Below are 25,066 nucleotides of genomic sequence, written 5' to 3' on the forward strand. Positions count from 1 at the left end.
TGTGTCGGCAGTCGCTGGTCCATCCATAATTGTATACCACCTACCCGTGGTTTTTTTTTCTATCTTCTTGATACTAGTAGCTTACTTTAGGAGTCTGCAGTGCTGACAGACAGTGTCCAGCAGTGTCCAGCAGTGCCACTCCTAGATGGGCCAGGTGTTTGTGTCGGCCACTAGGGTCGCTTATCTTACTCACACAGCTACCTCATTGCGCCTCTTTTTTTCTTTGCGTCATGTGCTGTTTGGGGAGTGTTTTTTGGAAGGGCCATCCTGCGTGACACTGCAGTGCCACTCCTAGATGGGCCAGGTGTTTGTGTCGGCCACTAGGGTCGCTTATCTTACTCACACAGCTACCTCATTGCGCCTCTTTTTTTCTTTGCGTCATGTGCTGCTGTTTGGGGAGTGTTTTTTGGAAGGGCCATCCTGCGTGACACTGCAGTGCCACTCCTAGATGGGCCAGGTGTTTGTGTCGGCCACTTGGGTCGCTTAGCTTAGTCATCCAGCGACCTCGTTGCAAATTTTAGGACTAAAAATAATATTGTGAGGTGTGAGGTGTTCAGAATAGACTGAAAATGAGTGGAAATTATGGTTTTTGAGGTTAATAATACTTTGGGATCAAAATGACCCCCAAATTCTATGATTTAAGCTGTTTTTTAGGGTTTTTTTTAAAAAACACCCGAATCCAAAACACACCCGAATCTGACAAAAAAAATTCGGTGAGGTTTTGCCAAAACGCGGTCGAACCCAAAACACGGCCGCGGAACCGAACCCAAAACCAAAACACAAAACCCGAAAAATTTCAAGTGCACATCTCTAGTAGCCATCCTTTCACCAGGATATCTACTATTATTATTATTATTATTATTATTATTATTATTAATTTATATGGTTCCACAAGTGTTCGGCAGTGCCTAACAAACTACATAAACATATGAGCAAAGTGAGAAACAGTGATTTGTGGAAAAAGCCATTGAAGCACTGTGCACCAGCAGTTATTACAATTATATAAGCAACAGGGTGGCAGAAACCAAGGGTGAGATGCTACTGTTGGGAGTATGGAGTAGATGAAAGGAAAAGCAAGGGGAGGAAAGCACATGAGAGAAGAGGAACCTGCTTGTGAAGGAAGAGGGCCTGGCTCATTCTAAAGGGGAGGAGGAGCAGACATAGATAGAGTAGACTGAACATGGGGCAGTGGGTTAGGATGAGAGCTGGATGGTTTGGATGAAGAAGTGGGTCTCAAGATCCCATCTGAACTTTGTAGAGAGGTGGAGATTCTGATAGTTTGAGGGAGAGAATTCCAGAGGTAGGGAGCAGCACAGGGAAAATCATGGATGCGTGAGAGGTAGGAAGTAATTAGTTGCCAGAAGAGGCTGCCTTCATTTGTTGAGTGAAAATGGCGGTCGGGAGTGTGAAGGGAGATAAGTTCTATTTCCACCCTTCCTTTCTCCTTTTTTTTAATAAAACTTCCTTGAAGTCACAGTTTACCCATATTCAAATATAAAGTCTCTCCAACTTTTAGATCTACAGATGTGTCCACATACATCTTTGCTATATCCCGCCATGTATGGCACAGTTTTGCATGCCATAGACTCAAAGATTTAGCCATGCCTTGTGATTTTTCTTAATTTGCTTCTTTAATATATTACTTTATACATATTCTATTATGGCAAACAAAAATGTAAAAATTCATCCACTCGTTACTCGTGAAAACAGCTTAGCCGTGTTTTGCATGTTGTGCCAAATTTGTAAAAAAGCAAAGATATAAGTGGACACATCTGTATATAATTTCCATCTCCCAACTTGTACAAACATCTCATTATGTAACCAAACCTGTCAGCCTTGTGGGTAATCCGGCCCTGCGGAAGGTACTGTACTTGACAGTGTAACAAAACATAAACTTAGCACTTAAACCAGGGGCGAATTAACGCCCAAGGGTGCCTGTGTGCAACGAGACTCCTCCTCTGAGCAGCAGTCCCCCCTGCAGCCAGTAAGTGCATCCTCCTCTTATACGACACCATCTTCCTAGTGATAATCGTGAAGATGGCGCATGTGCACAAGAGAGCAAAGGGACTGGCATAGTGCCAGTCTTTGTCTACATTGCGCAGTGCAATCTTCCCGAAGGTGGTGCCGCGGAGGAGGAGGACCCGTTTGTTTGCACAAATATACTTTGGGTGCAGGGTGAGCGGTGCGGGGCTATACCTTATTATCTTACAGTACACTATGTGTGTTTTTATTGTTATGTATTTTTATTTTCATTTTATTTATCTGTGTTGTTTGTACCCAGGACAATGAAATTTGTAAACACATAACTTGGTATTTTTAATCAAGAGGAGGTGTCCAATAATTCTTTCCCAAAATATTTATTAATATCTAAACTGGACAATGGAATAGTTAAGTGTAATCTTAAGTGACAAATCCATGAATGAAAATAATGTAAATTGCTAAATGAAAGCCAAATAAAATAAAATTAATCTAAATAAATTCAGTTTTAAGCATTCTAATATTCTTATCTAACAGGTAACAGTGGTTGGGATCTACATTTGCTAATATGGTTATCTTCTGTTATTTTGGAAAAAGAAAATAACATTTGTTTGGTGACCTATATTTAGTGTATTTTCAGATGTGGTTCCACTATTTGCTGCAAGTACCTTTTATTATTTATTAAATATAGAACATCTGCTTTCAAGCATTGTTAGCAGATGAAAAAAATTAAATGAGTACACAGCAAATATATCATCCCAAATTAGAGCCTTCTATACTGTAGCTGCTAATGCAATAATAGCAGGAGGTATTGAGAACATCTTACTTTTTTGACTGTAGTTAATCTGTACCATTTCTAACACTTTTTGCAATCTACTGTACCATTCAGGGGCGGAACTGTGGGAGGCAGTGGAGTCGGCTGCCGCCGGGCTCCTGACCACAAGGGGGCGCATCTCCTCCACTGTCTCCCGCAGCCTGAGAACTGCGCTGCTATTGTGGACGGAGGAGCAGTCACTGACACGGAAGCTGCCTCCTGTAGGGAGAGATGGCACTGGCTGCAGCTAGGGGGAGCTCCAGAGCACAGCTCCTCTTCTAGCCAGCCGAGGGAAGCTCTCTGCTCCGTCAGCCTGATGATGAAAGCCAAAGGTAGACACTGTGTGGGGGGTAGGGGAGAGGTGTATTTGGGGGGAAGCACTGTGTTTTGTGTGTGCTTGTTTTTAAGTGAGGTGTGTGTGTGTTTTTAATGAAAGTTGTGCATTCAAGTAAAAGGCATGTGTGTGAGTGATGTGTGTGTGTGTGTAAGTGAGAGACATGTGTATGTAAGTGAGAGGCATGTATGTGTGTGTAAGTGGGAGGCATGTGTATGTAAGAGAGACTTGTGTGTGTAAGTGAAAGAGACGTGTGTGTGTGTGTGTGTTTAAGTGAATGAGGCGTTTGTGTTTTTTTTATATATATATCTAGTGTTCACGCTAGGTGTCTGCACCTTTTTTTAGACAGATGAATCCCACCCTGCCCGTTTTTGTGCGCCCTACCAACCCGCCGTTTTCTGCCTGCCGTACCCCGCCACGCCGCCAGACCCAGCCGTGCGCCGCCGGACCCGGTAAGCACATGAGAGTCCCCCTGGGCTAAATTAACCTTGTAAGTATTTTGCAGCTGTAAACTTCAATCTCAGTGCTCTCTACCTGGTGCAGTGTGCCTCAGTGCTCTCTACCTGGTGCAGTGTGCCTCAGTGCTCTCTACCTGGTGCAGTGTGCCTCAGTGCTCTCTACCTGGTGCAGTGTGCCTCAGTGCTCTCTACCTGGTGCAGTGTGCCTCAGTGCTCTCTACCTGGTGCAGTGTGCCTCAGTGCTCTCTACCTGGTGCAGTGTGCCTCAGTGCTCTCTACCTGGTGCAGTGTGCCTCAGTGCTCTCTACCTGGTGCAGTGTGCCTCAGTGCTCTCTACCTGGTGCAGTGTGCCTCAGTGCTCTCTACCTGGTGCAGTGTGCCTCAGTGCTCTCTACCTGGTGCAGTGTGTATAACGTGCTCTATCTGTCGCAGTGTGTAGGAGGTTCTATCTGGTGCAATGTGTATTAGGTGCACCACCGTGTTGTAATAAAGTGTTTGGCCCCTATTATGAAACAACGCCGCTAGATTTTTGGAGCGCGCCTTCGGCGCGCACTGTCCATGTTTTGGCCCATAGGTATGGGAGCACCAAGCATTATAGTATGTACCTAAGTTTGCCCATCCCTCCCCGTGATCAGCACCCTGCCGTAAAAAAAATCCTACAGTGAACACTAATTATATCGGCACACCACTGCGCCAAAGCATCTCCATCGAGACCTGCTGGCGGGTGAGGGAGCACTGTAGGTGTACTATAATGGTATGCTGGTGTCTGTTTTATTGTAATAACTGACTTGGTGTGCGTCCACTTTGTATGTGTATCTATATTACTACTGGGAAAGGTACCTGAGCACGCTGCTACTGTTCACCCTTAGTGCCGAATAGCTACATATGGTATGTGTGTGTATGTGTATATGTAGGGGGGCACCAACATTTATCATGCCTCCGGGCGACTGGGACGAACTTACGCCACTGGTACCATTAGAATAAAATGCATTGACGTTGACACATCTTTACCAAGAATAATATATTTCTAATATTGCTCAACTGCATTGTACAGGCGAAATTAAGTCTGGGGACTTTCCTGAGTTTAAAAATAAAGCTCTTATTGGAAATCTAGATTCTGGTTCTAAACAGCTGTAGCTTCCTTGGACCTCACACAAGTCACATTATCTCCATTTGTCACATACACCAAGAAATAAAAACAACAATAACAATTTTAAGCTTGACTGGGCAAGAAAACTGTTCCTGAACATTATGTTCACAGTACAGCTTAAAACAGCATAAGCACCATGTAAATATTATCCCAGAAAAGATAATTATAGATCGGTGATTGCACACACACTGCTGCCTATCTCAAATGTCTGTCTCACGCACATATTGTATTGTGTAAATATCTGCGGGATAATTGTAATTGCATATAAAAATCAGCCAGGGTGGGCAAGGAAAGGAACACATTTACATACTGTACAATAAAGTTATATTGCACAATTGCTGGAATAGGCAGCAGTCTGGTCTCCAGTTTCTACAGGCTCATGTACCTCTGGGCCCCTTTATAAATATACTGTGTTTAGTAAATACTGCTAATGCATGTATGATAATGTAGCAGATTAATAACAGCAATGCACTGTGATGAAACCAGCATACATGTAGTTCTGTTCATTATAATGTAACACATGTATTCAAGTGCATAGTCTAAAACCTGAATGCTAGAGGAAGGGGTGAGGAGGGTTGGCCTTCAGGCCTTGGGGCCCACTGGGGGAGGGGGGGGGGGGGGTCCCGTGTATCTCAATGGACCAGTCTAGCAATAGAGAGGCTTTTAGAATGGTTTATTTTTCAGAGAGAGAAATGATAGATGGATGGGGTGTCATGCATTGTAAAAGGACATGCAGCTAGATCCCTCTGCAAAACAACCTTATTACTAACTCTGAGCTGGCAGAGACACTTTTAATGGAATGCATTTGCACCTTACACTTACACTTCAATGGAGAAGAGCATTTATGAGCACACTTTGATCAATGTCGGCTCAAAACATACCAAGATGTCCTATCCCCCACCCCACGCACGCACACACACACACACACGCACGCACGCACGCACGCACGCACGCACACACACACACACACACACACAATTTATTTAATCCATAAAAGGCTTCATTGAGCAGCATTTTGGGAGAAAACTTGGAAAGTGTAATTCAGTGATAGTGCAGAGGTTGGGTATTTGAATTTAAAGTGAGGTTAAAACATTTGCACATTACTATTTTACCCAGAAACCATCAGACAGACAGGATCAGAATCACCAGTGGAGAAAGAGGAAACAGGAGAACAAAAGGTACACTGGTGACAAGGATAGATAGAGAATAAGAGAAGAGGTCCCTGCCCATGATGACTTACAGAATATACTTACTGTACAGTACATCCCCTATTATTGCAATCCTCTCTCTTCCCCATAGCATAAAGCTTTAAGAGAAGTAAGTGTAAAGTGTGACTGAGTCTTCATCATACTTGCAAACTTTCTTTATACCCCCTCCAAGAGTGTTCTGCTCCTATGAGCAGTGGTTGAATTGAAAATTTTGAAATGGGGTTATGGAAATATCAGGGGGGCTTTACTTGGCATGAGCCCCCCTGATATTTCTTTACCCCTACTTCAAAATAATGACACATTGACCTGGTCCTAGTGCCCAGGGTCACATATCAGGGGCACGGACTCTCTGCCTATCTAACATGCATCACAGGCCTTAGGTCTATCTACACCCACAGGTCTAGTGCCCGACATCCCTGGTGGTCTAGGAAGGGTTAAATAAATGAAGGTGGTCAAAGTTACCTACAATGGCACTGGGAGAAGCTATCTCTCCGGTCTTCAGCTTCTTGACTCCTCTTCTTTCTTTTATTTCCCTGGGGCTTCTTCCGTGACCAGGGCTGCCAAGAGAAATCCTGGGCCTCGGTACAGTAACTTCCCAAGTCCCCCCCCCCCTTCAGAGGGTGTGGCCACAACCTGTTAGTTGCATGGCTACACCAATTTGGGGGCATGTCTAGCACACAAGAAGTACCCACTCACAGGAACATGACATACCTCCAATCAGCAGGGACAAAAGTGTTCACTATTAGGATACTGGGACATTCACATAAAAGCTGTATTGGTTGTAGAGTACATTTCCTGGAACAAATTCATTTTGTGAAAGTGGATCCTCCATTGTAATTTTGGGATAAAGTATGCGCTATAGCGTGTAAGTGCTATCACTGTATACACACACACACACACACACACACACACACACAAACACACATCCAGTATACAGTGCATCCGGAAAGTATTCACAGCGCTTCACTTTTTCCACATTTTGTTATGTAATAACCTTATTCCAAAATAGAATAAATTCATTTTTCCCTCAAAATTCTACACACAATATACCCCATAATGACAACCTGCAAATTTATTAAAAATAAAAAACTAAGAAATCACATGTACATAAGTATTCACAGTCTTTGCCATGAAGCTCAAAATTGAGCTCAGGTGCATATTGTTTCCACTGATAATCCTTGAGATGTTCCTACAGCTTAATTGGAGTCCCCTGTGTTAAATCTAGTTGATTGGACATGATTTTGAAAGGCACACACCTGTCTATATAAGTTCCCACACTTGACAGTGCATACCTGAGCACAAACCAAGCATGAAGTCAAAGGAATTGTCTGTAGACCTCCGAGACAGGACTGTCTTGAGGCACAAATCTGAGGATGGGTACAGGAAAATATCTGCTGCTTTGAAGGTCCCAATGAGCCCAGTGGCCTCCATCATCCGTAAATGGAAGAAGTTCGGAACCACCAGGACTCTTCCTTGAGCTGGCCAACTGTCTAAACCAAGCAATCGGGGGAGAAGGGCCCTAGACAGGGAGGTGACCAAGAACCCGATGGTCACTCTGTCAGAGTTACAGCATTCCTCTGTAAAGAGAGGAGATCCTTCCAGAAGGACAACCATCTCTGCAGCAATCCACCAATCAGACCTGTATCGTAGAGTGGCCAGACGGAAGCCACTCCTTAGTAAAAAGCACATGGCAGCCGACCTGGAGTTTGCCAAAATGCATCTGAAGGACTCTCAGACCATGAGAAACAAAATTGTCTGGTATGATGAGACAAAGATTTAACTATTTGGCGTGAATGTCAAGCGTTATGTTTGGAGGAAACCAAGTACCACTCATCACCAGGCCAATACCATCTCTACAATGAAGCATGGTGGTGGCAGCATCATGCTGTGGGGATGTTTTTCAGCATCAGGAACTGAGAGACTAGTCAGGATAGAGGGAAAGATGAATGCAGCAATGTACAGAGACATCCTGGATGAAAAGCTGCTCCAGAGCGCTCTTGACCTCAGACTGGGGCGTTGATTCATCTTTCAACAAGACAGCGACCCTTAGCACACAGCCAAGATATCAAAGGAGTGGCTTCAGGACAACTCTTTGAATGTCTTTGAATGGTCGAGCCAGAGCCCAGACTTGAATCCGATTGAACATCTCTGGAGAGATCTGAAAATGGCTGTGCACTGACGCTTCCCATCCAACTTGATGGAACTTGAGAGGTGCTGCAAAGAAGAATAATGGGCGAAACTGCCCAAAGATAGGTGTGCCAAGCTTGTGGCATCATATTCAAAAAGACTTGAGGCTGTAATTTCTGCCACAGGTGCATCAACAAAGTATTGTGCAAAGGCTGGGAATACTTAAGTACATGTGATTTCTTAGTTTTTTATTTTTAATACATTTTCAAAAATCTCAAATAAACTGTTTTCATGTTATCATTATGGGGTATTGTGTGTAGAATTTTGAAGGTAGAAATGAATTTATTCCAGTTTGGAATAAGGATGTAATATAACAAAATGTGGAAAAAGTGAAGCGCTGTGAATACTTTCCGGATGCACTGTATACACACACATATAGTATATGCAGAAATACCACAGGACTTACCATGATTAAAGTTGAATAAACTGAAATGTTGACTTGCACATTAGTGCATTAGCGGTCATCACCAGAATATATTGTTACATTAGTAAATTCCAAGAGTGCCACAGTATTTCTGCTTATATTACCTGTCATCCCACTTCGGTACCCGGACAATTGTGTAGTATTTTGGACAAAGTGCCAGCTAGAGATAGATAGATAGATAGATAGATAGATAGATAGATAGATAGATACATGTAGATAGATAGATAGATAGATAGATAGACACGTATATACTGTATATAGATATTACACACACAGGGCAGAGTCTGGCTGAGCCCAGGTACTTTTCAGGGTCCATGGCCTATTCACAGGAGGCGTGGTCATGCACCCTTTTAAAAAATACCAAAAAAATTGTATTTTAAGCGCCACCATGGCCACACAGCAGCCCAGCAGTCAGCAGTGGGTGCTGGGCTTAGGAGAAGAGCTGTAGCTGCTGCTGCCAGTTAAGGAGGAGGATGCCTGGGGCCCTCACTGGGCCCCTCTATCAAACCTGGGACCATGTAATTTGTACCCTCTCCCCCCCCCCCACTTCTCTCGGCACCGCTGTCCATAACTGGCTCTACCTTCTTTTCTTTGGGAAATCTTCTTTCCTCCATCTCTGCTTCTCTCCCTTTATAGCACAGCTCTTTTTACTTCACGGCACATCACCCTTCTCCTCACAGCACAGCTCCCCTCACCCAGCACAGAACACCTCACTCATTACAGCACCCCTCTCAGCTCCCCTAACAGCACAGAACCCGTCTCCCATCACAGCACCCATCAAAACACAGCACTCCATTCCAGCACAGCACCACACACCCAGCACAGCACCCCTCTCCAAGCAAGAATCATTGCACCTCTCACCCAGAACTGCACCCTTCACCCAGCACACCTCTCCCAGCACAGCACAGACCACAGTACGGTACCTATTACCACTCACCCAGCACAGCACCCCTCTCCCAGTACAGAACCCCTCACCCAGCATAGCACCCCTCTCCAAGCACAGCATCCCTCACCCAGTACAGCACCCCTCTCCCGAACAGCACCACTCACCCAGCAACCCTCTTCCAGCACAGTAATAATCACAGCACTCAGCACAGCATGCCTAAGCCAGCACAGCACCCTCTCACCCAGCACCCCTCCACCAGCACAGCTAGATCACAGCACGCCTTACGCAGCACAGCACCCAGCACCCCTCTCCCAGCAGAGCAAAGCACAGATCACTGCACCCAGCACAGCACAGATCACAGCACTCAGCACAGATTACAGCAGCCAGCACAACACCAAGCACAATTCACAGCACCCAGAACTCCACTGTACTCCCTTCCCTGGCTAACAGAATCCTCTGCGGTAGTCAAATTTTTTACCTGTCAGCAGAAAATTGGTTGCTAGGCCACAGACCGCTCCAAATTTGAAATGCCGCTGGCCACCACAAACTGGCAGCCAGTCTGCTGGCATACCTCTACATACTGGCTTCTAGCACTGGGTATGAGACATGGTATTGCTTGCTCGCCACTGTTGCCCCAGCATTTCACAGTGAAAGACATGGCTACATGTCATGTGGCCTCATCCCCCACTGTACAATGTTGCCATTCGTGGCTTTTTACAATGTGGGGGGAAGGGGGAGGGGAAGGGCTAGGATGGTGTGAGTCTATGGGAATCAACCACTTTAAACCCCCCAACCACCCACATCATCAAACCCCCCAAACACCCACTTCAGTTTGGTATTAGGTGATACAGGGAAACTGGCCAACTCTGTTGGGAGGGTTGGCAAGTATGGTCTGTATGCAGTCGCAAGTGTATATATTCTTTGTGAAAATGCACAGTACTGAAATCTGTATAGTATGTGAACTTTCCAGCCATTCTTTCCTGTGGCACATTTCTGATCAATTTAGTTCGGGATATTTGAATTATTTGAACAAAATATTATGTGCCATAGCAATGCGAAAGCATAGGATTACATGTTATTTACATGTTATTTTTCTGAATTCAGGGCTTTTTCCAGATTTTACATATCATATTATGATGATCTCCTCTTGCAACCTTCAAACTCTTCTTTCCACAGCTTCTTTACAAACCCAGGAAGCATCCTGTGTAGGGTAGTTAGAATGTAGTGTAGCTGGAATGAATGTGCTTTTTTATTTATGCTAATTCCAGTACGGACAGTGTGTTAGGGTCTCCTGCCCTGTGCTGCCACGTCGTCATGGCAACCGGGAGACAAGTGCTAGTGGAGTAACCTGAGCGCAGCTGATACTCCGGTTCGGGTCTTTTGCTGTGCAGTGGTTATAGGCTCTGTGCACGGCAGGGGATCCGGTGCTGGCTTTTTGTGCTCACAGTCTGTGAGGTCTGAGTGGGGCGTGGACAGCACCTGCTTTATAAGGCCTCTTTTCAGGGTAAGCAGATGCTGCTGAATCTTTGTTGGTTAGTCAGTTTATGAAAGTTAGCCAGTACTGTGTAGCTTTGTATTTGTTTGTTGCTTACTGCAAATAGGCCTGGGAATTTGGTATTACACTCTGCCAATCCAGACCTAGCAGTAAGACTGGAGTCAGTCGTTTAGCTTGCTGGGGTTCTGTTACTACTCTGTGAACTTAGCAAGTTTGCGGCTGTATTCTAAGACTTGCCTGTCTAATCCTGTCTCACTGTGCTAGGTGTCAGGGGTCAGTTTAGTGGCAGTAAGCTAAAACCTGTGCACTGCAAGTGAGAATTAGGATTGTGGAGATTCTCCTTGTGTCTATCATTCCATCTCTGACCAAGGAGTTTACTGCCACACCCGTTGGTAACCCTTTAGGGTTTTGCTGTTGCCCTTAGCAACAGCATTTCGGGTTCTCTACGTATTAAAACACAACATCTTGCTTTTTCCATCTTAGCAGTTCTAATACAAGGGAGATACCCAGTTCCTTAGCCTCTGGGCTTCTCTGTTCACTTTGTGTGTATTTTGTTACCCTATCACCTTCTGTGTACGTTATGTCATATTCCCCAGTTTGTCTGTGAGTCCATCTGTTTTGCATAACAGTTCAAACACCAGTACATTCCTGCAGACACTGGAGTGCATAACAGTTCTGACACCAGTACTTTCCTGCTGGCACTGGTGTGCATAACATATTCAGCAGCCTAATACTCCTGTTGAAATTTTTGTGGGAATATGGAGCATACCCCTCAAAATACGTTGCAACAGGTGGTCGATCAGGTGCAGGTCCTGACTCGACAATTTAATGATTTGTCCATTAAAATGCACACCTCCCAGGCTGCTGGCGGAGCTCCCGCAGCAGCAGCACCTGCAGGGGTTAAGGAGCCGAAAGTAAATCTCCCGGATCGTTTTTCTGGAGATCGCTCGCAGTTCTTTTGTTTCAAGGAGAGCTGCAAGCTATACTTCCGGCTTAGGCCTCAGTCTTCTGGGTCGGAGATTCAGCGGGTGGGCATAGTGATTTCCTTGCTACAAGGAGACCCACAGGTCTGGGCATATGGGTTGCAGCCTGACTGTCCGTCGCTTAAAAGTGTTGATGCTTTTTTTACGGCACTGGGCATGTTGTATGATGACCCTGACAAGACGGCCTCAGCCGAGGCTCAGATTTCGATCCTTAAGCAAGGGCGAAGGCCAGTTGAGGTTTACTGTACGGAGTTTCGGAGGTTGGCCCATGATACCCAGTGGAATGACCCAGCCCTGAGACACCAGTACCGAAGAGGTCTTTCTAACCAGATAAAGGACCAACTGGTACAATATCCCTTGCCTGATAGCTTGGATCAGCTCATGCAGTTATCCATCCGGGTGGATAGACGGCTGAGAGAGCGTAGGCTTGAAAGGGAGACTGAGATTTCCTTCCTTCCCAAGGGAACCTCAGACTCTGAGGAATTTTCTGAGGAGCCTATGCAGTATGGGGCTACCCGCCTCTCCTCGCGTGAGAAGACGCGGAGGAGACAGCAGGGGTTGTGTTTGTACTGTGGGAATAAAGGTCATGTGGTAGTATCATGCCCAGAAAAGCCGGAAAACTTCAGGGCCTGAGGGTGATGGGAAATATCCTGTCAGGCCAGAAGTCAGAATTTCCCAAGAAGACTTTTATCATTCCGGTGACCTTGAAGATCCTCGGTCAAACTGTCAAGACTGAGGCCTTTGTGGACAGTGGGGCCGACGGGGTTTTTATGGACCGCCAATTCGCCCTGAAACACTCTGTTCCCTCTGTTCCCTCTGTTCCCTTGGCATCGGAAATTGAGATTTGTGGGTTAAACGGGGAACCATTATCCCAAGGTAAAATTACCTCTTGCACTAGCCAGATTTCTTTGTTTATTGGAGCCACACACTCTGAAAAATTGTCCTTTTATGTGACTGTCTGTACTTTTGCCCCATTGGTGTTGGGGTTACCCTGGTTAAGGGCCCACAATCCTCAATTTGACTGGGTCTCTGGGGAGATTCTTAGTTGGGGTACTGATTGTTTCAGGAGTTGCTTGAGCCTTCCAGTCAGGCTCTCGCAGCTAAGTTTGCCAGGATTGCCAGGGTGTTATGCAGATTTTGCGGACGTGTTCTCCAAAAAAGTTGCAGAGGTACTACCTCCCCATCGCCCCTATGACTGTGCCATTGATTTGTTGCCAAATGCTAAGCTTCCCAAGAGCAGGTTGTACTCCCTGTCACGTCCTGAGACTCAGGCTATGGCAGAGTACATTCAGGAGAACTTGGCTAAGGGATTTATCAGACCTTCACAGTCTCCAGTTGGGTCGGGGTTCTTCTTCGTGGGTAAAAAGGACGGTTCGTTGCGACCCTGCATCGACTTCAGGGAATTGAACCGTATCACGATTAAAAACTCATACCCACTGCCTCTCATTTCGGTCTTGTTTGACCAGCTTCGTACTGCCACCATTTTTTCTAAGATTGACCTACGCGGTGCGTACAATCTAATCCGAATAAGAGAGGGGGATGAATGGAAGACTGCCTTTAATACCCACTCAGGGCATTATGAATATTTGGTGATGCCTTTTGGGCTCTGTAATGCCCCGGCAGTCTTCCAGGATTTCATGAATGATGTGCTCAGGGAATATTTGGATAGATTCTTAGTTGTATACTTAGATGACATCCTAATCTTCTCCCATTCCCTGGAGGAACATCGGAAGCATGTACGCTTAGTCCTCCAGAAACTCAGAGACCACCGGCTTGGGGCGAAGCTGGAGAAGTGCGAATTTGAAGTTCAGCAAATCGCATTTCTAGGATATATTATCTCCCCAGAAGGTTTCCAAATGGAGGGTTCCAAGGTACAGGCAGTCCTGGATTGGGTGCAGCCCACTAGTTTGAAGGCGCTTCAGCGTTTCCTGGGCTTTGCGAATTTTTATAGACGATTTATCGCTGGATTTTCGTCTATAGTGGCGCCCTTGGTGGCACTCACTAAGAAAGGGGCGGATGTTGCTCACTGGTCTTGTGAGGCTAAAGCGGCTTTTGCCCGTCTCAAAAGGGCATTTGTTTCGGCCAAGGTGCTGCGACACCCAGATCCAGAGCGTCCTTTTGTGGTGGAGGTGGATGCCTCTGAGATGGGTATTGGGGCAGTGCTTTCTCAGATGGGAGTGTCTGATAATCGCCTTCATCCCTGTGCTTACTTTTCCCGTAAATTTTCGCCTGCCGAGATGAATTATGACGTGGGTAACCGGGAATTGTTGGCTATTAAGGAAGCACTCGAGGAGTGGAGACACTGGCTTGAGGGGGCTAAGTTTGTGGTCTCAATTCTCACTGACCATAAGAATCTGGCATATTTAGAGTCAGCGAAGCGTCTCAATGCCAGGCAGGCACGATGGGCTTTGTTTTTTGCTCGCTTTAATTTTTTGATAACATATCGCCCTGGGTCAAAAAACATCAAGGCTGATGCGCTCTCGCAGAGTTTTGCTCCAATCCAGGAGACCACCGAGGAGCCGTTGCCCATTGTTTCCCCATCATGTATTAAAGTGGGCATTACCCAGGACCTCTTATCATTAGTCCTTAGAGCACAGGAGCAGGCTCCTCCAGACCTTCCGGTAGGTCTTTTGTTTGTGCCTCCTAGGTTAAGACAGCGAGTGTTCCTGGAATTCCATGCCAAGAAGTCGGCAGGTCACCCGGGTATTGCCAGAACTCGGGAGTTGCTATCTAGGGCGGTGTGGTGGCCCTCGGTGGCTAAGGATGTGGATCAGTGGGTTCGGGCATGTGACATCTGTGCCCGAAATAAGACTCCTAGAGGGGTTCCTGTTGGCCCATTACATCCACTCTCTATCCCATCTAAGCCATGGACCCACATTTCAATGGATTTTGTGGTGGACTTGCCCAAATCCTCGGGGATGACAGCCATCTGGGTTGTCGTTGACAGGTTTTCGAAGATGGCGCACTTCGTTCCACTGGTTGGGCTGCCATCAGCCAGACGCCTGTCTGAATTATTTATGCTGCATGTTGTGCGTCTCCACGGGTTGCCACTTGATGTGGTCTCTGACCGCGGATCCCAGTTTGTGGCCAAATTCTGGAGGGCATTTTGTTCCGATCTCCAGATTTCTGTCAGCTTGTCGTCAGGCTACCATCCGCAGTCTAATGGGCAGACTGAAAGGGTGAACCAGTCCTTGGAGCAGTTCCTCAGGTGTTATGTCTCCAAGTGTCAGACTGACTGGGTTGCTCATCTGTCCATGGCGGAGTTTGCCTATAACAACGCGGCTCACTCTGCTACAGGGATCTCTCCCTTCCTTTGTGTGTATGGGCATCATCCTAAGGCCAATTCTTTTGACCCCCTGGACTCCACGCCTGGTGGTTCCTCTGTGGTTTCGGTCCTTAGAGGTATTTGGTGGAAAGTGAAGAAAGCCCTTGTGTCTGTGTCATTAGTGACCAAAAGGGTTTTTGATAAGCGGAAAAGACCCTGCAGCTTCAAATTAGGAGACTTCGTCTGGTTGTCTACCAAGAATTTGAAGTTGAGACAGCCATCTCATAAGTTAGGGCCCCGGTTCATCGGCCCTTATAAGATCACCAGGGTTATCAATCCGGTGGCATTTCAGTTAGATCTGCCCCGTTCTTTGGGTATCAATAAAACATTTCATTGTTCCCTTTTAAAACGGGCGATTAGTAATCCTTCTTCCAGTGGAAGACCTTCCCCTCTTCTGATACGTGGCCAGAGAGAGTTTGTTGTTGAAAGGATTCTTGACTCCAAGGTGGTTCGGGGTCGGCTGTCATTTTTGGTGCACTGGAAGGGGTATGGCCCGGAGGAGCGGTCGTGGGTGCGCAGTTGTGATCTTCATGCCCCCAGACTGATACGCTCTTTCTTCTCGCAGTTCCCCGATAAACCCGGTGGTAGGGGTTCTTTGACCCCTCGTCAGAGGGGGGGTACTGTTAGGGTCTCCTGCCCTGTGCTGCCACGTCGTCATGGCAACCGGGAGACAAGTGCTAGTGGAGTAACCTGAGCGCAGCTGATACTCCGGTTCGGGTCTTTTGCTGTGCAGTGGTTATAGGCTCTGTGCACGGCAGGGGATCCGGTGCTGGCTTTTGTGCTCACAGTCTGTGAGGTCTGAGTGGGGCGTGGACATCACCTGCTTTATAAGGCCTCTTTTCAGGGTAAGCAGATGCTGCTGAATCTTTGTTGGTTAGTCAGTTTATGAAAGTTAGCCAGTACTGTGTAGCTTTGTATTTGTTTGTTGCTTACTGCAAATAGGCCTGGGAATTTGGTATTACACTCTGCCAATCCAGACCTAGCAGTAAGACTGGAGTCAGTCGTTTAGCTTGCTGGGGTTCTGTTACTACTCTGTGAACTTAGCAAGTTTGCGGCTGTATTCTAAGACTTGCCTGTCTAATCCTGTCTCACTGTGCTAGGTGTCAGGGGTCAGTTTAGTGGCAGTAAGCTAAAACCTGTGCACTGCAAGTGAGAATTAGGATTGTGGAGATTCTCCTTGTGTCTATCATTCCATCTCTGATCAAGGAGTTTACTGCCACACCCGTTGGTAACCCTTTAGGGTTTTGCTGTTGCCCTTAGCAACAGCATTTCGGGTTCTCTACGTATTAAAACACAACATCTTGCTTTTTCCATCTTAGCAGTTCTAATACAAGGGAGATACCCAGTTCCTTAGCCTCTGGGCTTCTCTGTTCACTTTGTGTGTATTTTGTTACCCTATCACCTTCTGTGTACGTTATGTCATATTCCCCAGTTTGTCTGTGAGTCCATCTGTTTTGCATAACAGTTCAAACACCAGTACATTCCTGCAGACACTGGAGTGCATAACAGTTCTGACACCAGTACTTTCCTGCTGGCACTGGTGTGCATAACACAGTGTAATGGTTAGCACTGAGGATGTGAGTTCAGTTCCCAACCCGGACCTAACTGTGTGGAGTTTGTATATTCTCCCCATACTTGCGTGGGTTTCCTCTGTGTTCTCCGGGTTACCTCCCACAATCTAAAAATATACTGGTAGGTTAATTGGCTCCTGACAAAAAAGAATGTGTGTGTGTGTGTGTGTGTGTGTGTGTGTGTGTGTGCGCGCGCGCCTGTGGTAGGAAATATAGATTGTTAGCTCCACTGAGGCAGAGAATGATGTGAATGGGCAAATACAAATGCAAATTAACTGAGACTGCAGGGGGGGAGGTTCAGGGGAAATATGAGGAAAAATAACTTCACAGAAAGGATAGTGGACAAGTGGAATAGCCTCCCATCAGAGGTGGTAGAGGCTAAGACAGTAGAGCAATTTAAACATGCATGGGATAGACGTAAGGATATCCTTACAAAGAAATAAGGATCAAATAAGGTTTAAAATAACAATATGGTAAAAAAAAAAGGGGAGGCAGACAAGATGGGCCACATGGTTCTTATCTGCTGTCAAATTCTATGTTTCTATTTTTCTATGTAAATATTCTCTGTAAATACATAACTGGTAACAAATAATAAATGAATAAATAATTTCAGTTGATGGGCTTCATGATGCCGCATCTCGCAAGTCCTATGACATCATCCTCTTGCACAGATGTTGGGATATGCCGCTGTTGGGATCTCTGGTGGAGGTACAGAAAGTTAGTAAGTTATTTTTCTTATTATAAAACACCCTGACGATAGAAGAATGGGTGCTAAAGTGACATTTTTACTTTTGCTACAGTCCAGTGAATGATTTTGTAAAGATTTCCTATGAGGTCAATTTTTATTTTACTTTTTTTTATGTTATTTTTCACTTTGTGAAACCACATATAAAACAAATTCACATTGTTTGGAATTACCCTGTAAACGCCGGTGTTTCCCTTATTATGAATACAGTCAATGGATATTTTCTGTTACAATTTTCCAGACTGATGTACAGTATACCATGATTTGGTGTTCACAAGGCATGAAGAACACATGTTCCAGCACAAGGGACTAGATATAGTGTTATTTGTAGTGGTTAATTAGTTAATTCATCACTCACATGGCCACAGTCCAGTCAGCTCTATTGGCAACTATTCAATCCCTTTTACTTCCCAGTTTCTTCTGCCTGCCTGTTATGGACAAGTGACCATTACAGGCAGTAGAAAGGGTGAGCCCCGGGGGCCCTTGCATATGGAAAAATGCCTTGATGCGTATCTTATTGCATGGACAGAGTTTTGTACCTAGCTCAGCTCCACCAAATCTGCCATGGTGGTGTAATCTGACCAGGTTACTGGAACACACAATAAATCAAAAGTGTTTTGCTCAGACATTCAAAATGTAACTCTCTGTTCTCCAAATTACATCCTTTGGAGCAACAGGTTCAATGAATAATTAAAAATACAGTACATGTATGGAAAATGTAAAGTTCAGGGTCAAATCTACCATGGAGTAGGATCACTGTTCCCACTTTCCAATAAGAATCATAATTTCCTTCAAATTTACTTATTATTATTATTTATTTACCTGGCACCACAGGGGATCCGCAGAGCCCAATTACACAGTACATAAAGAGTAAGCAACTGGAGATAGGAACCAGGAATCAAAAAGACAATGTGAAAATATTCCTGCCATTGATTTCCACATAGTCTTAAGTTAATGAAATGTTGCATGCTACCAGTAACTACATCAAGAGCTTTAAGAGTGTCTTAGAAAAGATGCCATCAGATCTTAGAGTGATCATCCATGCTGACAACAAACCTGCTGGTGAACATCAAGATCAATTCCATGCCCCAATGGCCAATTAGCAGTCAGCATTGTTGGCCAAGAGTGTCAACGCAGGTACATCGTACTCCAAAAGATATCTGGGGGATGTAATTTAATTGCAGAATCTAACAGAGCATATTATGCACCGCAATATTCATTGCCTTTTGGCAGGGAGAAAATGGATACAATTTTCAGGTCATTGAGGGTCTATTTGTTACTGACAAGAACAACAAGTTTTAACCATCTGCATCGATGTGGACCACTTTTCTATCAATTTGGAGACAATGAAAAAAAACTGAAGGCTGTAGATGTACTTCAAAGTCCTTTCTTCAACCAGGGCAACGCCGGGTATCCCTACTACTTAAAAATAAAGAGAATAGTCACTATAATCTAGTTTTTATAACATAGTTACTATAATTTTATAATAGTTACTATAATATAGTTTTTATCACTTATATTTTTATATAGTACCTCGCTGTGACCTACGCCAGCTCATGGCCTAGGGTCTCTTATTCCACCCCACTACTAATTCCCTGATACCACCCTTCAGCCAGTGACACTCACTCAAGTTCCCAATTTAATGTTATGTGAGAATGCCTAAGTATACCAGATGAAAAATTTTATTTTGGTAGATAACTAATGATAATGTGAAAAATGAGATGCAGATGGAAAGCTGACCTTGCCTTAAAATTAAATATGTTTGCAGTTAGCATGTTAAGAGGAATGTGCTAACAGGAAAAATGGTTCTGATAGGGCTCGTAAACCTCTGGTTGTGAAAGTGTTACCAGTGTGTGTGTGTGTGTGTGTGTGTGTGTGTGTGTGTGTGTGTGTGTGTGTGTGTGTGTGTACGTGTGTGTGTGTGTGTGTGTGTACGTGTGTGTTTATGAGTACCATTTCAGAGGAAATATTTTTATTTCTTATGGCACTAATTCATCTTGCATAGAAATATCTTCTATATCAATGTACACCGCCAAGCCCCTTGGCAAGTGAGTCTGATGCCAACCATTTATTGTATTCATCCGTTTTATGGCATGCTATAATATTTTGGCTTGCTGGAAGCAATCTTACGTTTAGGACCCCGGTGGTTTGCATGTATGATGTGAAACCATTGTATTATGCACAGTACAGGAATTTGTCACATATTTCAATGTTTACATCATCTCCTTACTAAAACAAACTCTTGAAATAATTGGCTGTGCTCCCTGGCAGTTTATAGCAAGTGACGCCAGGCGTATTAGTAGCACTGAACTGCTCTCTGTTGCTCTTTATACATAGAATAAGCAATGCACCATTTATTCTATGCTATTTGTTTCCAGTTTCTATCTCACTGGCATATTCATTGCATGAAAGGGATTGATTGGAATACAGAAATCTATCTTTTCCCCAAATGGCCAGCGACTACTAAATCCATTGGGGTAGCTTGTTTTGTATTCTTGAGAAAGATGCTGTAACTCATTGAGGTAAAATACATATCTAGTTTTGCTCCATACACAGTCAATAAGAATAAGTATTGATAATTTGACCAATTAATATAAAATAGAGGTAATCACTGACACCTTGTATCATACAATAAGTGTTGTTTATGAAATGAAATAGAGGCACGCAGACAGGAGCTAAAGGAAATTACATACCGAGTGCAATATTCAATAGAATAGGTAGTTAGTACAGTGGGAACACAGGATTTTCATATCATAACATATCCAGTCGTTTCAGTACATTTACAATTTTTATTTGGACCAGTAGTTCTTTGAGTCTATTCACTAACAGCCTATTTTAAAATGAGAAACCCCACCATATTAAATGATTAGATCCCTGTTTTCTGTACACATGATGGGAAAGATCTGTGGACACTAGAATCCCTGCCCCCGACCCCACCCCTTCCGCCACCAACCGCCCGCTTCCTCATCTATATAAAATGTAATTTATTAATTTTTATTGGTGGGTGTCATTGTCTGATGATCACATGAGATCATAAAATAACTACTAGCGAGACATATTGCTGTAAATATTGACTATCAAGGTGGGGGACCCCGACCCCTCATCAACATCACCCATCACCTGCGTTACAGAATTTTATCTGCAGTGTAGTGGAACACTGCCATTGCTTAGTGACAGCCTCCTTCCCGGATCACAACCAGTACTGATTACTAGCTGGGAAGAGGTAAGTATATACACTATATATATATATATATATATATACTGTATATATGTACAGTACAAGTCAAAAGTTTGGACACACCTACTCATTCAATGGTTTTTATTTATTTTAGTGATGAGCAGGTTCGGTTTCTCGGAAACCGAACCCCCCCGAACTTCACCCTTTTTACATGGGTCCGAGCCATACTCGGATTCTCCTGTATGGCTCTGGTAACCCGAGCGCGCCCGAACGTCATCATCCCGCTGTCGGATTCTTGCGAGATTCGGATTCTATATAAGCAGCCGCGCGTCGCCGCCATTTTCACTCGTGCATTGGAAATGTTAGGGAGAGGACGTGGCTGGCGTCCTCTCCGTTATTGTTGAACTTGATTGTGCTGTGCACTATTGCTTAATTGTGGGGAGGGCTGGGGAGCAGCTGTATATAGGAGGAGTACAGTGCAGAGTTTTGCTGATCAGTGACCACCAGTTATCCGTTCTCTGCCTGAAAAAAATGCTCCATATCTGTGCTCAGTGTGCTGCATATATCTGTGCTCACACTGCTTAATTGTGGGGACTGGGGAGCAGCTGTATTATATAGCAGGAGTACAGTGCAGAGTTTTGCAGACAGTGACCACCAGTATACGTTGTCTGCCTGAAAAACACTCCATATCTGTGCTCAGTGTGCTGCTTTATTGTGGGGACTGGGGACCACCAGTATAATATTATATAGGAGGAGTACAGTGCAGCGTTTTGCTGACCAGTGACCACCAGTATATAATATATAGCATTACGGTACAGTAGGCCACTGCTGTACCTACCTCTGTGTCGTCAATTAGTATACTATCCATCTACATTCTATACCTGTGGTGCATTTTAGTTTTGCAGTTTGCTGACACAGTGACCACCAGTATACTATATATAGCAGTACGGAAGGCCACTGCTGTACCTACCTCTGTATCGTCAGTAAGTATACTATCCATCTACATTCTATACCTGTGGTGCATTTTAGTTTTGCAGTTTGCTGACACAGTGACCACCAGTATATATAGCAGTACGGTACGGAAGGCCACTGCTGTACCTACCTCTGTGTCGTCATTAAGTATACTATCCATCTACATTCTATACCTGTGGTGCATTTTAGTTTTGAAGTTTGCTGACACAGTGACCACCAGTATACTATATATAATAGCAGTACGGTACGGAAGGCCACTGCTGTACCTACCTCTGTTTCGTCATTAAGTATACTATCCATCTACATTCTATACCTGTGGTGCATTTTAGTTTTGCAGTTTGCTGACACAGTGACCACCAGTATACTATATATAATAGCAGTACGGTACGGAAGGCCACTGCTGTACCTACCTCTGTGTCGTCATTAAGTATACTATCCATCTACATTCTATACCTGTGGTGCATTTTAGTTTTGCAGTTTGCTGACACAGTGACCACCAGTACATATAGCAGTACGGTACGGAAGGCCACTGCTGTACCTACCTCTGTGTCGTCATTAAGTATACTATCCATCTACATTCTATACCTGTGGTGCATTTTAGTTTTGCAGTTTGCTGACACAGTGACCACCAGTATACTATATATACCAGTACGGAAGGCCACTGCTGTACCTACCTCTGTGTCGTCATTAAGTATACTATCCATCTACATTCTATACCTGTGGTGCATTTTAGTTTTGCAGTTTGCTGACACAGTGACCACCAGTATATATAGCAGTACGGTACGGAAGGCCACTGCTGTACCTACCTCTGTGTCGTCATTAAGTATACTATCCATCTACATTCTATACCTGTGGTGCATTTTAGTTTTGAAGTTTGCTGACACAGTGACCACCAGTATACTATATATAATAGCAGTACGGTAAGGAAGGCCACTGCTGTACCTACCTCTGTGTCGTCATTAAGTATACTATCCATCTACATTCTATACCTGTGGTGCATTTTAGTTTTGCAGTTTGCTGACACAGTGACCACCAGTATACTATATATAGCAGTACGGAAGGCCACTGCTGTACCTACCTCTGTGTCGTCATTAAGTATACTATCCATCTACATTCTATACCTGTGGTGCATTTTAGTTTTGCAGTTTGCTGACACAGTGACCACCAGTATACTATATATAGCAGTACGGAAGGCCACTGCTGTACCTACCTCTGTGTCGTCATTAAGTATACTATCCATCTACATTCTATACCTGTGGTGCGCCTCTTTTTTTCTTTGCATCATGTGCTGTTTGGGGACTATTTTTTTGAAGTGCCATCCTGCCTGACACTGCAGTGCCACTCCTAGATGGGCCAGGTGTTTGTGTCGGCCACTTGTGTCGCTTTGCTTAGTCACACAGCGACCTTGGTGCGCCTCTTTTTTTCTTTGCATCATGTGCTGTTTGGGGACTATTTTTTTGAAGTGCCATCCTGTCTGACACTGCAGTGCCACTCCTAGAGGGCCAGGTGTTTGTGTCGGCCACTTGAGTCGCTTAGCTTAGTCACACAGCTACCTTGGTGTGCCTCTTTTTTTCTTTGCATCATGTGCTGTTTGGGGACTATTTTTTTGAAGTGCCATCCTGCCTGACACTGCAGTGCCACTCCTAGATGGTCCAGGTGTTTGTGTCGGCCACTTGTGTCGCTTAGCTTAGTCACACAGCGACCTTGGTGCGCCTCTTTTTTTCTTTGCATCATGTGCTGTTTGGGGACTATTTTTTTGAAGTGCCATCCTGCCTGACACTGCAGTGCCACTCCTAGATGGGCCAGGTGTTTGTGTCGGCCACTTGTGTCGCTTAGCTTAGCCATCCAGCGACCTCGGTGCAAATTTTAGGACTAAAAATAATATTGTCAGGTGTGAAGTGTTCAGAATAGACTGGAAATGAGTGGAAATTATGGTTACTGAGGTTAATAAAACTATGGGATCAAAATGACCCCCAAATTCTATGATTTAAGCTGTTTTTTAGTTTTTTTTTGTAAAAAACACCCGAATCCAAAACACACCCGAATCCGACAAAAAAATTTCGGTGAGGTTTTGCCAAAACGCGTCCGAATCCAAAACACGGCCGCGGAACCGAATCCAAAACCAAAACACAAAACCCGAAAAATGTCCGGTGCACATCACTAATTTATTTTATTATTTTCTACATTGGAGATTAATACTAAAGGCATAAAAACTATGAAATAAAACATGAAATTATGTTGTTAAACAAATCAAAATATGTTTTATATTTTAGATTCCTCAAAGTAGCCCCCTTTTGCTTTGATGACAGCTTTGCACACTCTTGGCATTCTCTCAATCAGCTTCATGAGGTAGTCTCCTGGAATGTTTTTGAATTAACAGGTGTGCCTTGTCAAGAGTCAATCTGTGGAATTACTTGCCTTCTTAATGTGTTTGAGACCATCAGTTGTGTTGGGCAGAGGTAGGGTTAGTACACAGTGGACACCCCTATTTGACTACTGTTGTAATCCATATTATGGCACGAACCCCTCGTCAGCTGACTAGGAGCAATGCTCTGACTGGCTTAAAGAGGACAGGTGACTGATTCCAACATGGCTGCACACATGTCCCAATTCTGGAGAGAATTCTGGTTTGGAGATGTACTGGCAGTACGATGGAGGCAGTCATATGTAGGAGTGGATCTCAGCCCTAGCCGGGACAAACACAGCAGTGGTAAGAATCTCTGTTTAAAACTCCAGAGCATGACAGTGGGACTGTGGCCTGCCCTCAGCGAAGTGTGGTGGACATTGTCACTGGCCTAGACTGAGGGTGTTGTGAACTCGGGGATTCTTCCGATGGTTGGGAAGAGGAACCACAACTGAGCTGGAAAAGGGAAGGCCTGATATAGGATTTCCTCATACAGGACGCTGACAGTGGAGTTTGATGAAATATTAAAGAGCTTTATTGCAGAGGAAAACAACTTAAAGTCAAATGCCAAAAAGGAATAAATGAAGGAAATGTCCAGACCCACTGAAGGGTTTAGTGAGCAGTATTGGGGATGCTGGTAATTAAAGAAACTGTGGGTGATGTTTAAAAGTCACTGATAACTCGTGGAACTTATGAATGATGATTAATAGCACAGATGATTGAAGAACTTGTGAGTGGAGACAGAGACGCTGATGATGTGAGAAACTGAAGTGCAGGGGTTTTAGACGCTGTGGATTTGTAGAACTTGAGAACGGAGACTGAGACGCTGATGATGTGAGGAACTGAAGTGCAGGGGTTTAAGACGCTGTTGGTTTGTAGAACTTGAGAACGGAGACTGAGACGCTGATGGTGTGAGGAACTGAAGTGCAGGGGTTTTAGACGCTGTTGGATTGTA

At 44.5% G+C, this 25,066-nt stretch overlaps 1 protein-coding gene across 10 annotated transcripts in view; it reads left to right on the forward strand.

Annotated features, from left to right (window-relative positions):
• The first annotated feature begins 2,882 nt into the window (after positions 1 to 2,882).
• PRR16 (proline rich 16) overlaps positions 2,883 to 25,066 on the forward strand; it is a 589,987-nt gene continuing 567,803 nt past the window's right edge. For 4 of the 10 annotated variants that reach the window (XM_063964188.1, XM_063964190.1, XM_063964189.1 and 1 more), the window contains exons 1-4: positions 2,883 to 3,123; positions 3,471 to 3,577; positions 5,850 to 5,911; positions 17,426 to 17,533. In XM_063964188.1, the coding sequence (XP_063820258.1) occupies positions 3,475 to 3,577; positions 5,850 to 5,911; positions 17,426 to 17,533 (273 nt within the window). In that variant the 5' untranslated portion in view covers positions 2,883 to 3,123; positions 3,471 to 3,474. Of the gene's footprint in view, positions 3,124 to 3,470; positions 3,616 to 5,849; positions 5,912 to 17,425; positions 17,534 to 25,066 lie in introns of those variants that run through there. The other 6 variants (XM_063964192.1, XM_063964194.1, XM_063964195.1 and 3 more) reach the window with 6 other exon arrangements.

This window comes from Pseudophryne corroboree, chromosome 1, assembly GCF_028390025.1.
Source record: "Pseudophryne corroboree isolate aPseCor3 chromosome 1, aPseCor3.hap2, whole genome shotgun sequence".
Taxonomy (NCBI): Eukaryota; Metazoa; Chordata; class Amphibia; order Anura; family Myobatrachidae; genus Pseudophryne; species Pseudophryne corroboree.